General features: G+C 43.1%; 1 protein-coding gene across 4 annotated transcripts in view; it reads right to left on the minus strand.

Moving 5' to 3' along the window:
- Positions 1-9,426: 9,426 nt before the first annotated feature.
- Positions 9,427-16,369, minus strand: part of DAPK1 (death associated protein kinase 1) — a 99,894-nt gene continuing 92,951 nt past the window's right edge. For all 4 annotated transcript variants that reach the window (XM_075410897.1, XM_075410896.1, XM_009936440.2 and 1 more), the window contains 4 exons: positions 15,520-15,658; positions 14,084-14,204; positions 12,413-12,601; positions 9,427-11,801 (listed from right to left, as the gene is read on the minus strand). In XM_075410897.1, the coding sequence (XP_075267012.1) occupies positions 10,569-11,801; positions 12,413-12,601; positions 14,084-14,204; positions 15,520-15,658 (1,682 nt within the window). In that variant the 3' untranslated portion in view covers positions 9,427-10,568. The remainder of the gene's footprint in view (positions 11,802-12,412; positions 12,602-14,083; positions 14,205-15,519; positions 15,659-16,369) is intronic.

Here is a 16,369-nt window from a genome sequence, read left to right on the forward strand (position 1 = left end):
GAACCAGCTGAGCATGCAGCCACACAGGTAATGGTGTGAGCCTAGAAGACAGCAAAGCAAGGGTGGAGCGGATGGAACTTCCCCTTTCAGTGCAACACAGCTTTAGATTAGCTTCATATACTTGGGGAAAATGGACCGTCAAACCTCACAGTGTTGAGACTTGTGCGCTGACCTGAGATACGGCAGAACTTGGTTGAAGTCTCTTCTGTGTCAAGCTGAGCAGTGACTCAGATCAGCCAGCATCAAATTCACCTACCCTTACATATACAAAGTCTCTGTTTATCTCTCTCCATTGTTGCAAACATATTCTGGATTAAAGATAAAAGGAAGAATAAGCAAAATGCCAGAAGCACAGAAGCTGCTGCAACAGGTACCTAACCCCCGTCAGCTGCCCTGAGCATAGTTACAAACACACATGCACGCACACCACCTGCCCTGCAAACAAGAGACGTCAGCCTTGGATGGATTTGCTGATCAGTTGCCAGCAGTCTCCTGACCAGAATATATGGACTAAGGTTTTGAACAGTGGCTATCAGCCAGAAGAGCACCTGCTCCACTCTCTCTGCCCCAAACACGTAGTTACATTAGCTGCTGCGTGCTTAGTTTTGTTTACTGTTTCCCACTAACCTCTGCCGTGCTTCTTTTCCAAGAAAGCTTAGATAAAGCTGAACACGGCACTTACTAAGCTGGCAGAATTGGACTCCCTCACGCAATTTATGCAAAGCGGCTCTACCAGAACTGGACGTACGGGGCTCTCCAGGAACCCATACCAGCAGACATGCTTGTTTTAGAAAGCGTAGTTAATCTTATTTCCCAGGTCCCTTGTTTACCAGGTCTATGTGTGCACTGGGGCCTCCCTCTCCTGAGTCCCTGGCTGCATCATGGGGAGTAATGCAGAGGATTTGTCACTGCCTCCTGTTGCCATTTAGAACCGTTTCTGCTCCCTACAGAAATCAGCATAGATGTTTCGCAAGTATGTGAATGCCATGAATATGTTTTCTAGTCTGTGTATTTCAACACTTGATTGTTCTATTCCCACTCTCCAAAGTGTTTTATTTGCTTGGCTCCTTGGAACTGACAGATAGGCTTCAGGTAGCAGAGGTTAGGAGGAGCATCTGGCTTCCTTGATTTCAATTTGTCCCTGAAATCTGGTGCCCCAATGGACTGTAAGTCAGAAGGAAGGATTATAGCTATTTGTGATATAGCAAAGCCAGATAGCTTGTGAAATTCATTCTTTGTGCAATAATACCAGCCTTTTTTTGACCCTAGTTTCAGTCCTCGGCATCTGAACAGGGCATCTTTGATCAACAGCTACTAGTATGTAACATTCCCAACCGTTCGGCAAGCTCAAGAAGCCACTGATTTCACACATTTCGTTATTTTTCACATTCCCATTCTACTTTCATCACCAGTCCCCTTTTGTATAGTTAATAGAATCCTAGAATCGTAGAACCATTAAGGTTGGAAAAGACCTCTAAGATCATCAGGTCCAACCGTCAACCCAGCAACACCATGTCCTGAAGTGCCATATCTACACGTTTTTTGAACACCTGTAGAAATAGCTTGAGATGACAGGGAACATTGGATGAAGTCTTTCTCTCACTTGTGGCTCACACTGCCATGGGGGGGTCCAGGACAGTCCCTTGGCCGTGTCAACTACTGCATCGCTGCCCATCAGGAATAAGATGGTGTCACTCCTGCATAATACTATGAAACATGAGGACACAACATGTCAAGAGTCTGAACTTGTCTCTACCATAATACTGCGGCTGCGGCTGTAAACAGTTTTTTCTGTGACATGATTTGGACAATGTCTCTCATCAACAGTTGGACTGATTCAAACACCAACAAGAGGAAGGACATCCTCATAATTAAGCATGTGTCAGATGAAAACTAAGTGGCAGAAGCAGGTTAATAACCTAGCACCACACCTTGCCTGATGGCAACAGAGCACGTCAAGAAGTCGCTGTTGTTGGCAGTGCTAATGGAGGCCTTGTCTTGAATTACAGAAATCTGCACCTGCATGGTATGTCTCCAGCTGGGGTTTGTAAGTGGTGGAAAGCACCCTAAAGCACCGATAGTGATCCAGAGACACATGTGATCATCATATTTGTGAGAAGATGTACGTATCTGCTGGTTATTCCATTCGCAAACAGTGGTCCACTGTGGAGAGTCTTCTGCTGGGCAAAGGCAGGAAACATCTCTGCCAAGTAGAGGACAGAGATGTCAGGTTCTCACTTGGCGTGAGAGACAGTGCACTTGGACAATGTTTCCAATGAGCAGTTCCAGCCCAATTTCTTAATAGCCATATTACAGAATATAGCCCAAATCACGTAGACTACAATCTTTCTAGTCTTCATGACATTTCCTAGATTTGAAAAAGACAAGTGACTTTACTTGGCATATTTTTTTTTTTTTTAAACTGGAAGCTGCAGAAAGACAATAAAAACAGCTTGTTGTTGTAAGTGAAATGACCTTACTTGCACCTGATCTTACGGCTTCTCAAAATCATCATTAGCACTGTTTGCACACTTTACTCTTTGAGGCTCAGCTCAACTGGATAAACATGTGGCGTGGGCAGATATCAGGAGTAAAAGCATAAGCAGAGAAACGTAAGCCCTTGGGTAGGACTGAGACCAGGTCTGCAGGTCAGTTCCTCCAAGCTACAAATGTGAATCTTGGCTTCAGCTTATGCAAAATGCGGCTCTGGGCTTGGTGGATATTAAGAATAAGGTTGCAGTGGCAATAGTGGTCCTTGTAGGTCTGACCACCTGCAGAAGGAACCACCATGCTTCATGCCCACTGCGTATGCATGGATCTGCAAGACTCTAAATACCTGTTTAGAAAGGGTAGTCTTCATCCATTGCTGGCCATTATATAGAGGCACACATAAGTCCTGACCCTGCTGTGGTCGCTGCTATGTAGATGCGTAACAAGCAGTTGTGGCTCCAGATTGATAGTGGATTAAAGGAGGTTCTTCTATCAGGTTTTGAAACGAATTCTTCTAATGACAGAAACAATTTGCATATTACTTCACTCACTGGTCAAAGTAACAGTCGGCAGAGTAACAGTTGGCAGCAGTCTCTATTAGTAGCTCATATTAGTAGAAAATTGCTGCTGAAGGTTGTGTTTCTCCTTTGGGGAAAACTTTTCTTTTAGAGATTTCATTGAAACCATATCCTAGAAACAATATGGAGCAGAGATGGAGATGATCAACACTTGCTGAAAACAAGTGGTTTCCAGCACTTGTGTAGAAACTGGCTTCACTTCTGGGAATGAAAAAGTGGAGCCCAATGAGCACTGAAGGAGGCAGGAATGTTCCCCTTACTGCTTCATGCAGTGGTACTGGGCTTTATACAAAGATGCACAGATGTCAAACCTGAGTTCAGTGAGATCGCTTGGTCCGTACGAAGCCCATTCCTGAGCTCACCGGTGGAATGTGAAAGATGCTTCAATCCATCACACCAAAAACCAAAGCATAAAACAGCCGCCCCTCTGTTCTCTTCGACGGGAGTGGCGTTTTGCATTTGCAGCTAAAGCTACAGGAAACCCAGAGAGCGCACACCCATGCTGCAGTGCTGAATTGTTCTGGAGTCAAGAGCGTGGCGGGACAGGCAGTCAGCCCCCGGGACCGTTGTGTTTATCAGCCACCAGGGCCATTCGCTTTGACCTGCGCTGCTCCTCCCTGCCACGGCCGACCCACCTGGTGCAGCCGACGGCATTTCGCACGGGTGACGCAGCACTCTTTCCTGCGGTGAGCAATTTGAAGCAGAAAGGCGGGTCCGGTAGGGGAGTTGTGAAACTACTGCACTAGCATGGAAGACTGGAACATGCAAATAACTGAAAAATCTTACTGGAGAAGAACACACTGAACAAGCCAGAATTTCTCCCTGACATGCTTTTCTTTGGTGGCTGTGGGAGTTCCTGCAGAGCTTTCGTAGCCATGATAGTAAGAAATGGGTAACTGCACGGTGCTAAGTGACAGCTAGGGAAGTGGTTCTTCCCGTAACACTCCCCAACCCTCCGCTGGAAGATACTGTCCCTGTTTTGTTAAGTACAAACAAACACTGGGCCTTGGAGAATGAATGGCAAATGGAGAGGTCACCTGGTGGCTTTGTGTTCATTCTTTGCAGCCGTCCTGTGCACCCAAACTGACACCAGCAGATCAGGTTTCTTTTCATATTTTCCTGAGAAGGCAGCAACAACCGCTTTGCAGAGCACTTCTCAGCCGGGTGGTATCACCTGGGATAAAAAGGTCCTCTTCCCAGTAGCACTTCCAGGCTCTGGGCTTTGATTCAGCTCTTGAATCATACATCGTATCTGTGTCAATCCACCCGTTCAAACATTCACACAGCTCCTTTCTGAACCTCTGTAAGCAGACTGATACTGCAGGTCACTGCCTCAAGCGTCCTCCGAAACCTCTGCTGGCACTTGACTGCCAGGTCTAACAGCTGCAAGCGGTATTTCCTTCTGACTGAGCAACCAAGGAAATTTTGCCCATCCTATGTAATGCTGGTTTGGTCACGGTGACTCACGCCCTTCCACGATTTCCAGGCTAATTGCTACAATGTTCTCCAGCTGCCAACACAGTCCCTTGGGGTCTGTTGAAAACTTTGATTCCAAGTGTTCTAGTCGTAAAGGATGGTGGTTTAACTGCTTGTGTACAACTGAATCAAAGTATCTAATCCTAGCCATCAAAGCCTTTAATGGGTGGAAACGCCTCCAGAATAATCTCTTTCCTGCTTCTGCAGATACGTACTTTAGGAATGATGCAATAATCTACACTACAGGCTCAGGAAGGTAGGATCTCCATGTGTCTTGCAACTCACCTGGGCTTGGGACTGGCCTTCCCGTGCACTGACACCTTGCCTTCAGCACACAATTCGAGACCTGTGCCCTCTGTTTTCCACAGCAGTAAAAGCTTCGGTTTAGCAGTAGTTGATTCCACCCAGCACTCTACAGAACAATTCTTTGTTCACATTTGCAACCAATAGCGAGAACTAAAAAGAAGATGCCAATGCTACAAAGTTGTAGTACTTTGTAGATAAATTTAGCGACAGTAAGATCTGCTGATGTTATCCCAGTGTTCCCAGTAGACGACCCCTCTCTCTGCACTCCCTTTGCTCAGCTGATTCACTCTGCTACATACGTTTTGGCTCGTAAGCGGTCCCGTGTAGGGGACGTGCAAGTGAGAGTGATTCATCTCCAGGGGGAAATGGACGACAGCGATCAAAGCAGACTTCTTTGTGGCCAGGCTAAAGTAACAGATTTTGCAACGCAACGAGCAGCTCTCTAAAAGTGAAGCAGAAAGTGAATCAGTCACACACACGCAATCTTTTAACAGCATCAGCAGTGTAACCCCCCGTAATGCCAGAGCCGTCCCTTCTCTCCAATGTTCCTCTGAGAACAGCTGTGAAAAGCACGACTTCATCCTCCCCTCCCCGTGGAACACGTGTGGGTGTCTCACCCAGCTCGTACTCACTCATGCAAATTCCACCCCCTTTGTCCGGTAACCCTCCCACCCCAGCCTCAGCTGCTGAGATGCAGCAGAATCCTGACTGTACTTCCAACACACACAGCCCAAAGATTCTCGAGGACAGGTGCACTCTACTGCGACCATGCCTGGGTCCACAGGGAAGATGCCTCTCCGAGTTGCACTCTTTGGATCCTGTGCAGACATGAGAGAGTGCATATTCCCAAACCTGGACACAGAGCCACTAGAAATGCCTGAAGTACTGCAGAAGGCACTACAATGTTTCAGCAGGAGGAGCAAGCATGGGCCCAGGCTGTCAACACCCCTTTGCCAGCAAGCCGCCATGAGCAAGATGCGGCGTGCCTAAGCATTTACTTCTGGTTGAAGTCAAGACCCCTTATCAACCTGCACAGGATTCTTCCTAGTCTTCCTCTCTGCCTAGGAGACGTGGGTGCCTATTGGTTGCATAGGTGTCCTACGCTTAGTAACAGCAGGACCCAGGGTTTGGGCAAGACAGTCCAGGTTTGCCTTGTCTCAAGGCAAGACCGTGGTCTTTAAGGTACATCCAACTGACTCAGCAACATGGTTGCACGCTGAAGAACGATCTTTAAATATGCATGTTTTGGATTTGGACCTCACCCAGGTTAGTCTAGCTGGTGCAGAAATGCTAGGTCAGTTTGGTCAATGCAAACCCGGACCAAGTCCACTGAGATCCTCACCTGGCTTTGAGGCAGCAACAGCTGCTGGGCCCTCTGTGCCAGTAAAGCTTGTTATGATAAATGGTGCAGCCACACAGAGGAATACCATCAGTCCTATCTACAGCTCACCTGACTTTGGGAGACCCAAACACTTCTACCTGCAAGTCTGAGGGGCTTGTCTGTGACCCTTTTGGAAACCAAGTACCTCAGGCATTGTTAAAAAATTATTTTCTTCCTCTTTTCTACCTGCCACATTGCCTTCCAAGTCAGACAAAGAATGAAAAGATATGGGACTGAATCTGTGGTCCTGTTTAAGGTTTTTTGTGACCCGCTGGACTGAATTTAACAAACAAAAAGTCAAATAGAAATAAATTTTAATGTTGTACATAGTGCTTTCAGGCCACCTTCAAAAAAGATACTGCACCGCTCCATCTCTTCTGACCTAAAGTGAGGTTTCAGCCAGCAGCACACTTCATTTGCTTTGTGTGGAGTTACAGCTTGGGCATTACTCCTCTGTTTCACTGGCAAAGCTGGAAGAGCGACTCAAGTCGAGGCACCGGTTTTAAATGACACTGCAACACAGCATCTGTAGAATACAAAGGTTGCAATGAACTGACAGGTAACTTCTCCTTGGAGAGGACAATGCAGCCAGCAGCAGTTTAGGACCTGGAACTGGCTCCAGCACAGCCACCTCTAATGTCTTCACCACTGCCGTCTCTAGATGCCTGACCATTTAGGAATCTGTGCGCTCTGGCTCCTTTCTGAGCCTCCCGGCTCTGTCAGTCTTAACGCTTGGGAGCTGCTAAAGCCCTGCAGTTTCATAAGTCTTTCTCAATCACTTGAATCACAAGGATCCTAAAACCTGTGTCTGCCTCCAGTTTAAGTCCTCTTAAGGCGAGACAAATCACATGTATCCACCTCCACCCAAGGTCACCTCTGGATGCCCTTCTTGTCCCACCCTCAAAGTCATTCGCATGTAGCCGCTGATCTCTTGTGGCTTTCCAAACTCACCAGTTGGGTCAGCAGCAAAACTCCCAGAGAGTAACACCAGTAAAACCTAATACAAATAGCAATACGAAGCACTTTCCTACTGCATGCATGCTGCTGCACGCCAGGGAGAAAAGACTCTACCTGGAAAAATGATTTGCAGCAAAATGCTTGCTTCCTCCCTTCTTCTTCAGAAAATTTCTTCAGAATTTGAGTCCAGATATCAGTAACATCCATTTCTAAACTGCAAGATTATCTGTCGTGCATCTTGGCCTTGAGCAATTCTGTTGCAAGCTCAAACAGTTTCTCTACATTACGGTTTCTGAAGACAGGAAATGAACATTGGGGCTAATATGCTTTATCCTCAAAATTGTGTTTCAGAAGCTCTGTTCTGAAGCTATGAAGAAGAGCAAGGAAGACACTCTCCTAACGGTTAGTATCCAGCTTCACTTCTTTCACCTGTGGGGGCTGAGCTTAGCATGCTCCCTGTACAAACTATATATAATTTACATTTAGGGCTAAATTTTTTTGATCTTGCAAAGACTTGCATTTCTTCCTTTTCTGGAGTGAGTCAGGCAGGATCAGCGCATTTTAAACGCAGTTCTAAAAACTGTGGAACGAAGCTCTGCTCCTAGTTGCATTCACAAAACAAAACAGCAAATCAATAGAAGTGAAGCAACTGAAGGGGTGCCCACTTGTATCACTTTGATAACCTTTTTTTGTCAAAATTGCCATTTAGTTCAACATTTCTTTTTTTTAATGTCAGTGGCTCATGATTTATAGGAAAGCAATCCAAAGCTACCCTATGACTGTGATTCACTTTCCTGAACCTATTACCATGAAAACTGTAAATGATGCAATAGGCTGTAACTGCCATTCAAAGATCCATCACAGCATCCGCTGAGTAATTTATACTCCCAGGGTTGCATTTTACAGTAAATGGAAGCAGAGAATTGTCAGGAACATGCTGTTGGGGAGGAAAAAAAAAAAAAAGACTCAGGAACATGCTGTTGGGGAGGAAAAAAAAAAAAGAGACGATGACTACTGCATCGATGTTGGTAAGTCGACCACTCATCTTGAGTGTGCACAAAGCATCCAGGGAGGCAGGTAGGGGAAGAGCTACCTGGTATCTCAAAATCTTGCCACTCCACCACAAGCAGTACGGCGGCGAATTGCATCCCAAACTAACAGACACCACTGGCAGTCCCGCACAGCAGAAGCACCTCACAATAATCTGTGGTCTCACAGGACTTGTGATACCAAGTCTCGCTCCTCTGCAGGCACACAGACTCGGTGAAGGTGACTCCCATGTCTGATGCCTGAGGAACAGGCCTAAAGAAACTAGCTAGAAAACCAGAGCATCTTACGAGATGAGAAAGACCAGAATATGACAGAAGTGCTGAACATGTCCACAGCTGGAAGGTGAAGCGTGGTGGTGGCCATGAAGGAACACAGAGGGAAACATGGGCTGCGGGAAGCTGGGGTCTTCCCTGAGCAACTCTGAGCTGCGATGGGCGATGCTGAACTCGGTTTGTCAGCGGCAGGGCAGTACCAGAGCACAGATGCCGCAGGGTAGGGCTGCTCTTTAACCATGCTTCTCACTGGGGACTAGACTTTTAAAAAATATTTAACACATGAGCCCAGCGATGCCCGGGGAAGGATTTGAGGAAGCAAGGGTAAAATCTGCAAGGGAAGGCAGTAGGAAACGGCAGCTAGCATTTTAAGAGGAGTCTGTTTAATTCCTTTGCAGCACACTCAGGGAGGAGGTACTGTGCAGAGCTGCCTGCACAGAGTGCCGTATAGAGACCGTGCAGCTGTTGGTGAGTGATGCTGGGAGTTTAAAACAGCAGCAGCACGAGGATCCCTAATGTAAAGGACCATTACCGCAGCACAGGCTCTAACGCAGTGTTCCTCCCCTTTGCAACAGAGCATAATCTGAAGGATTCCCGACAACAGACTCGCATCTGCTGTTTCGGTTCTCATTGTAAAAAAACAGAAAGGAAAAGCTACGTAGCAAACCGCTTTGGCTTGCCACTCGTCAAAACGAATGCAAATCCCTCTGCTGCAGAGGGACCACCTCTGCAGTAAACAAACAAATATTCCTCCAGCGTACTGAGAAATCCCCCTGAAGCGAAACAGGACGTTCCCAGAACTGCAGAAGCCAGGCACTGCCCCTCCAGGATCACGACGGTAAGGAAAAGAGAAGTTTCGGTCCCTTTCAGCTACAGAACATGAACGACAAGGATGCAACAAGCAACGGTTTATTTGTAGAAAAATCCTTTAAAATTTTACTACATTGTAAGATTAAGGAAAAAATAGTATTAATATATGTACATACAATATATATAAACAAACACACATCGCACCATTAAAATTACATGCTTTTTAGAACAGAGAATGGGTAATATTCCCTCATATCAATTTAAAAGTTATCACTGCAAGAAACCTTGCTTCCTTTTTGTTTTTATCCCCATCAAAGTTTTCAAGTACAGGAAGTAAGTAATGCAGGATCTAATAGTAGAAAACCTTTGTTATACACAAATTACAACTGACAGCTATACAATATTATTCTGCAGTATCCAACACTTGTGTTTTTTGAACTCTATAATGATATGAACTTTTACCTGAGGTGCATGGAAATAATGAAGCATGATAATTGGCAAGTTTAAGAGATTTTCACATTATGATTTGACTGTAATTGAAGTTGATTAGGTATCACACATCTATACCCATAGTACCGGCACAAGAATGCTCTGTGTGAGTCATCAGCAATGTCTTAGAAGTGCAGGAAGAATTAAAAGGCAAGCACCACTTGCAATGATAAGCATGCAGACAATTTAAGTGAAACAGAGGTAGCATGTTCTTGTAACTCCAGCAGGGTCATTCAAATCAACTGCACCCTCCCTTCTGCAAAAGGCACTCGCTTTTTCAGCTATAAACAATGTGGTTTTAAATTCAGTCAGATTGACCACAAATGGTGGATTTCTCTCCTTACGAATATAAAAACATGTTTAGCAGAGGACACATTTAGAAGGAAAAAAAATGGGTGTAAGAAATACACATTTCAGGTAATGTGTGCTATTCGTCTCCCCTTACCTTTTCTGGGGAGAACTGAAGTATTTTACAAAACAGTTGCAGTACATAATCCAAAAGTTAAAATGGCAGTATTAAGCAGCACATTATGTATCAGGAATAATTTTAAAACACCAGAAATACACCAGCCTTTTTTATAGATAAAGAGCAACAATTCACAGTTAGAAGTAGAAAGTTTAAGCACAAAAAGGTGGTTCTGGAGAAGGACACAGATCCTTTGATGTGAAACCTCAAAAACGAAAACGCACAGAAACTCTTGCACTATATCTTTTACCCTTTCAGCAGTTTGAAAAGATGTCCATGCAAAACACCTGCTCCTACCGTGACACTACAGAGCTAATCGAGTTATACGATGTGCCACTGTTGCAACTGGAAGCGTACGCCTCTTGACCATTAGCATCTAAATTAATTTTGAATACAGAAGATGCCTTCAGTAAAAAGTCTGCTGCATCTCTGCGACCTAATTCCCTCAGCTTAGACATTAGGATACCTACAGTGCTCTCAGGAGCATTACTCCACTCCTGCAGAAGGGCATGGACTGGGCTTGAGAGAAAGTCATTTTGTGTTCCATTATTTGTATTGTACTTTGCGACAAGGTCAGGGAGGCCCAGGTTCATGGCCAGAAGGCACCAGTCTTTGCCCATAGGATCAGGTGGATCCAAAAGTCGACTTAGTTTTCTCCTGGTAAGCAGATTCAGATCAGAAACATGAATATCCATTCCTAGGCTCCCCTGGGAGTAGACATCAAGACACCCAAAACACAGGATACTGCTAAAGCTCTCTTTATATCCCCCCATAGTGTTAGTTAGTGATGTCTCCTTTTGACTCTGCGCACGGAAAAAGTCCCTAGGCTGGTAGACCATTACTGGTTCATGATGCTCCCTCAGCTGCTGAGGGCTAAGGTAGTACTTCCCGGTCAGAAGGCCTGGTAAGGTTGTGGCCATTAAGTTATCAATGGTGCTGCATACAGAATCCAGAAGTAAACAGCATTTGATCTTCTCTGTTTCCAGTCCTCTAACTTGAACCTCTATACCCTGACCATGGTTGACTAGCAGCACTAAAAGCTCAGCTCCACGATTCATAATCTTTGATCCGTTTACCCACAGACGTATATCAGCATCTCCCTCTGTGCTTTGCTGATGAATCCACCTGCAGAGATTCACCTGAACTTTATGAAAAATTCCACAAGGAAATGGGGTAAGATGTTCCACAGGAACGATTCTAACACCACCATAAATCAGCACCTCATCCTCCTCGTCTGTCCAAGACCTGTGGAGATTGTCAGTCTTTATGAGAGCAGGAATATCCACCATTACTCCACTGCTAAGGTCCCTTGCACAAATATCCATGGCATCCAAAATCTGTATCAGTTCTTCCACATCACTATCTGTCACCAGACGCTGGATGTCCTCTATAGTGTACCGGCCTCTATAGTGATGGAGGGCTTTTGGGTTCTCCACTGACAGGATTTTTCCAAGGACATTTGAACAGAGCCAGCGAGGATCCAGAAGCACAACATCTTGGACAGTTTCACTCTGCATAATGTTAATCTGTTTATAAACATGAAAGTTAGTATTTGCATCTTTGAAGTACAAGATAGCCCAATGTTCTCTCCTTCCTAACCTACTGACCCAATCATCTAACTAACACTGCTGACAGAGAAAAACAAACAGCGCATTTTAATTTCTTGCAAGTATTCAGAAAAAAGAGCAGATCTTGTTCTTGATTTCCACTAGTAATGAAGCCGTTAGAGCCCAACAGCTGTAAAGCCTAGCTATGCTCTGCAAGCTATTTATGCAAAGGTGTTATCCTATGATTCAATTTCTAATGGACACACACAAATTTCTCATATGCAGCGAACACATTAGGGACTACCTCATTTAAGACGATAGCATAGTTCTCCTTTCTGGGTATTTTATATGCTTATAATTATAGCAATAAACCGTAACTCTTCCTGTCTCAAACAATAATGTTGAATTAAATAGAAACCACAAGACAGTAACGGTAACAAAAAGCATTACTAACCAGTCTCTACTTCTTGTGATGTCTTAAGAAGGAGAAAAAAACAACTACAGACATTTGCTTAAATCCCATTAAGCAATATTCTACCAGAACTGTATCTTGCTAATAAAGACATACAAATTTAGATAGAACCACTTACTTCTCCTATGCTATGCAACTGCTGTGCAATATGCCGCAGGTCATCTTCACTTGCTAGGGGATTCAGCTGTTCCTGTACATCGTATACAAACTGCTGCAAGGACATCAGCTGGTTGGGTCCATTCACTTTTCTCCACGAGGGCAGCGTGGAGATTATTTTTTCACACAGATGAGTCATAGGTGGGCAACTCTTACAAAGGCACAGAAAACATCCATTTGTAATTCTACTCTGCTGAGAATAACAGTACTGTTGTTGTTGGGTTTTTTTGTTTTAATGCAGGTTACAAGGTCTACTGTGTTCATGACTTACACTCACATCTAACGAGTTCCCTTTGTGATGGACCCTTACTCTTCCATCTGGCATTCACTTGCCATAAGATCTAACTTTTCTTACTAAAGTGAATTCCAGAAACAACTTTTTGCTGAAATAAGCGAACTTTCCAAACATCACCATGATTACAAAGGGACTCCTGACATGTAGAACAAAGTTTGGTTTGTATAGTCCTGCCTTGTCAAATGCGGTGACCACATGAAAAAGTGACTTCAAGATGTATCAATGGCCTTCATGTGTCTAGAAGTTAATCTTTATCTCAGTAACTGTCAACATTTAATTAAAATCTGTACTCATCAATATCTATACAGGACCAATTTACTTCAACAGGTGAGACAGGAGAGTACCAGATAAGAAGTAAAGATGGTACTTCTATCTTCATCCTACACTCTCAAGCCACAGCACTCATTTCTTATGCAGCAAAGCCCTTCAGATTTTCAGCCAGTGACCATGGCTATGATAAAGTTTTCTCAGAGAAGAAAAGCTTTTTAAATCAGGAGACCACTGGGAATGTAAAATAGGCTAAAACCAAGCATTTTCTTTGACCTACAGCATGAACTCAGCAATACATTCACTTTTAATTCATTTTTAAAAAAAGTACCTATCAGAAGTAGCTGCAGAAAGTCTTGTTGGTGTGTCACACAAGTAAGAGGGCCTTTGGAATGAAGAATTTTAAATCCATTTAGCACAGGCTACATAACAACTTGACTTGGTCACCCTCAGTATGGAAGTCTCTGTGGATTCATGGTGATGACATCAAACCACAGCTATTTTACCTTTAGTCTCATATACATATACCTACATGCATACATACAACTCTGAGCACATATTTTTCAGTAAAAAAAATGTGGTAAAAAGTTATCGCATATTCAGTTCACACATCTATATTGGGAATCATCTTTCTAACAGTTAAGGAAACTTCTATTCTGGTGTTTTTTTCAATGAAAAACTTGTTTGCCTGAAATACATACTGTTTCTCTGCAATACTATGCTGATAAAAATGATTAAAAGCAAACAAACAAAAGGAAGGGTCAATGTTGGAATCCAATCACTCTCAATTCAAAATACGAAACTACAATTTCAACAGAAATTCTCAGATTGTTTCCTTTCAAAAGAGATCATTTTGGTGACCTCTACAAAACACCTGCAATTTTGACAATGCTGACTGAATCTTTGATGTCAGGAGTATGTTTATCCCCAGGTCTGTCACGCATGCTGCCAAAAAGCTGAAACAGCCCTCGTTTCTTTAAGTTTCATAATGGAAGTACTAAATGCAGTAAATTATTACATAAGATTTTCACATTTTGGCTGGCCCAACCCAGATCATTAGACATTACTCACAGAAATTATCTGGCTTCTTGTTTCTTGCAAGTGACTTCGGAGGAGCTTCATATCTTTAGATCCAGATGCTCCAGCATCCAAGACAAATAACTTGTCCGAAATTTGCAGATCATTTCCAAATCTAAAAGGGAAAAGGTGAGCAATTATTTACTTAGTCCAAAGTCCAGTTTTATTTCTTAATCCATTTGTAGTTCAGTCTTAAATTACACAAGACTTATTTTTCGTCAAGGAATGATGAAAAAAGTTAAGTACTGATTATGTGAAGATATTTTGTAAGCACAAGACAGTATAGCTGCTCTCCAATTTTCTTGAAAATAAACAAAGATATTGAGAGAAAATTGTTGTCTTTCCTAAGGAAGGTGTCTGAAGATGCATAAGAAAATTACAACTGCATCACAGGACTTACAATTACAAACTCCAATGTTTTACTAGAGAAGGGACATCAGGAATTAATTCTTTTTAAGGTCTTTTTGTTGTTTTCTTTCTTCTAATTTTAAATAGTTCAGTTGTCATGCTATTGACACCAGCTCTCTTTCTCACTTCCTTTTGACTTTTCAACTGCACATACTTGTTTTCCTAGCTCTGGACTGATTTGCATTTAAAAGGATTCCAACACCAAAGATTATGAACAGGTATTTTCTGTTGATTTCAATTGATTAAGATAACTGCCCTGCTGCTGTTGTGCTGGAATTCCTACATCTGTTTCTTGTACAGCCCAGACAAATGTCTATACTGACAGGTATGGATGGTTCCTCGTACCACTTGATACCCACTTACATGCTTACTGTGAATATAAACTACTGTTACTTTACACCACAGTACATTCATGAAAAATTCCCTATTTCCATGTACAATTAGCATGCTCTCCAAACATTTGCTGAAGAAGGCTAGAAGTTTCCCTGTCTTCTTATCTCTTGGATGACCTTGTCACCTGTGTGCCAACAATGTCCAGCTCTTCACAAACTGTGTAGAAAGTACCTCTAGGCTTGGTTTAAGTTTTTTCCTATCCATCCTAAATCAATTCAGAACAAAGGATGGCTCTCGTGTAAGGCTCCTTCTCTTGCACACAGAGGTTGCAGCTGAGAACTGCCCATTCTGAGACTCGTGCAAAACCTGAGCACGAAGCTGTCAGACTGAATGGCTGATACAGGCCTTTGAATACATTCCAGTGTTCACAGGGTGGCACTTCCTGAGCCTCAACACATTTTTGCACCACTTGGCTCATTTTAGATCACTTAAGGCAGCTTGCTCACTGGCAATACTGGTAAATGTTTCAATTTTTTGCACAATATAAGCTTCCTGAACATACTCAAAATACCATAGTAACATAAAGCTTACACCACATAAAAAACTTTTACGTATTTCTATGCATTTTAGTATATCTTCTTTCCAACTGACATGTTTAAACACTACATATAACTACACTCTCCGCTCACCTGTTCCTGATTTCTTTCAACAATGACAAGTCTTTGTCATACCAAAACTCTCCCCCAGCAGGCCGAGGAAGATTCACTATGTCAGCATGTGTGGCGACCAAAACAACACGCAGGGGACTTTTCAGCTTCCCACCAAATGCTAGAAGAGAAACAAGAGTGCCCGCTCACTATGAAACATGCCTTTCCGAGCTGGGACAGCAGCAATACATTTTACGTTCTTCGTACCAATCACTTCCGCCGTGGAGTTACCAACAGCTATACTGCACTCATACCACTGGTGCTTTGGCTGTTGTCTGCCTAAAGCATTATCTATTCAATGTTCAATGTGAATAGCTAGACTCTTTGAGTAACATCAGATATGTTGATATGACACAAATTTATTGTTTCAACAAAAACATTAATCAGTAACACTAATGATATACATCTATTAACTACAAACTCTAATAGTGTGAGGAAAAACAATTAAAAATAACTGCTTCTTGAAAGGGTTTCTCATCATCTTTGGATGGTCCTTAATACTACATGTGCAGAGTAGAGTATTATAAGTAGAACACAAAATGTCTACAACATTCATACATTGGTATGAATGCTATTTTGCAGTACTTACACAAACAATGACCTCTCACTTAAATGAGAGTTAAGTAGGAAAGCCTGGCAGAAACCATGGAAAAGAATGAGAAAGAAAGAAAGAAAGATACAAATGGCATGAATGAGGTGACAGTACAGAACATACAGTTTTCAATCTTTTCTCAAACTAATCTTCCAGAAAAGAGCAGACATCATTAGACTATTTTTAAAAAAGATATTACACCCAATCTTGCTGTTCTAGTCTGACAAAACTTCACACGGA

The sequence above is a fragment of the Opisthocomus hoazin genome, chromosome Z, assembly GCF_030867145.1.
Source record: "Opisthocomus hoazin isolate bOpiHoa1 chromosome Z, bOpiHoa1.hap1, whole genome shotgun sequence".
Taxonomy (NCBI): domain Eukaryota; kingdom Metazoa; phylum Chordata; class Aves; order Opisthocomiformes; family Opisthocomidae; genus Opisthocomus; species Opisthocomus hoazin.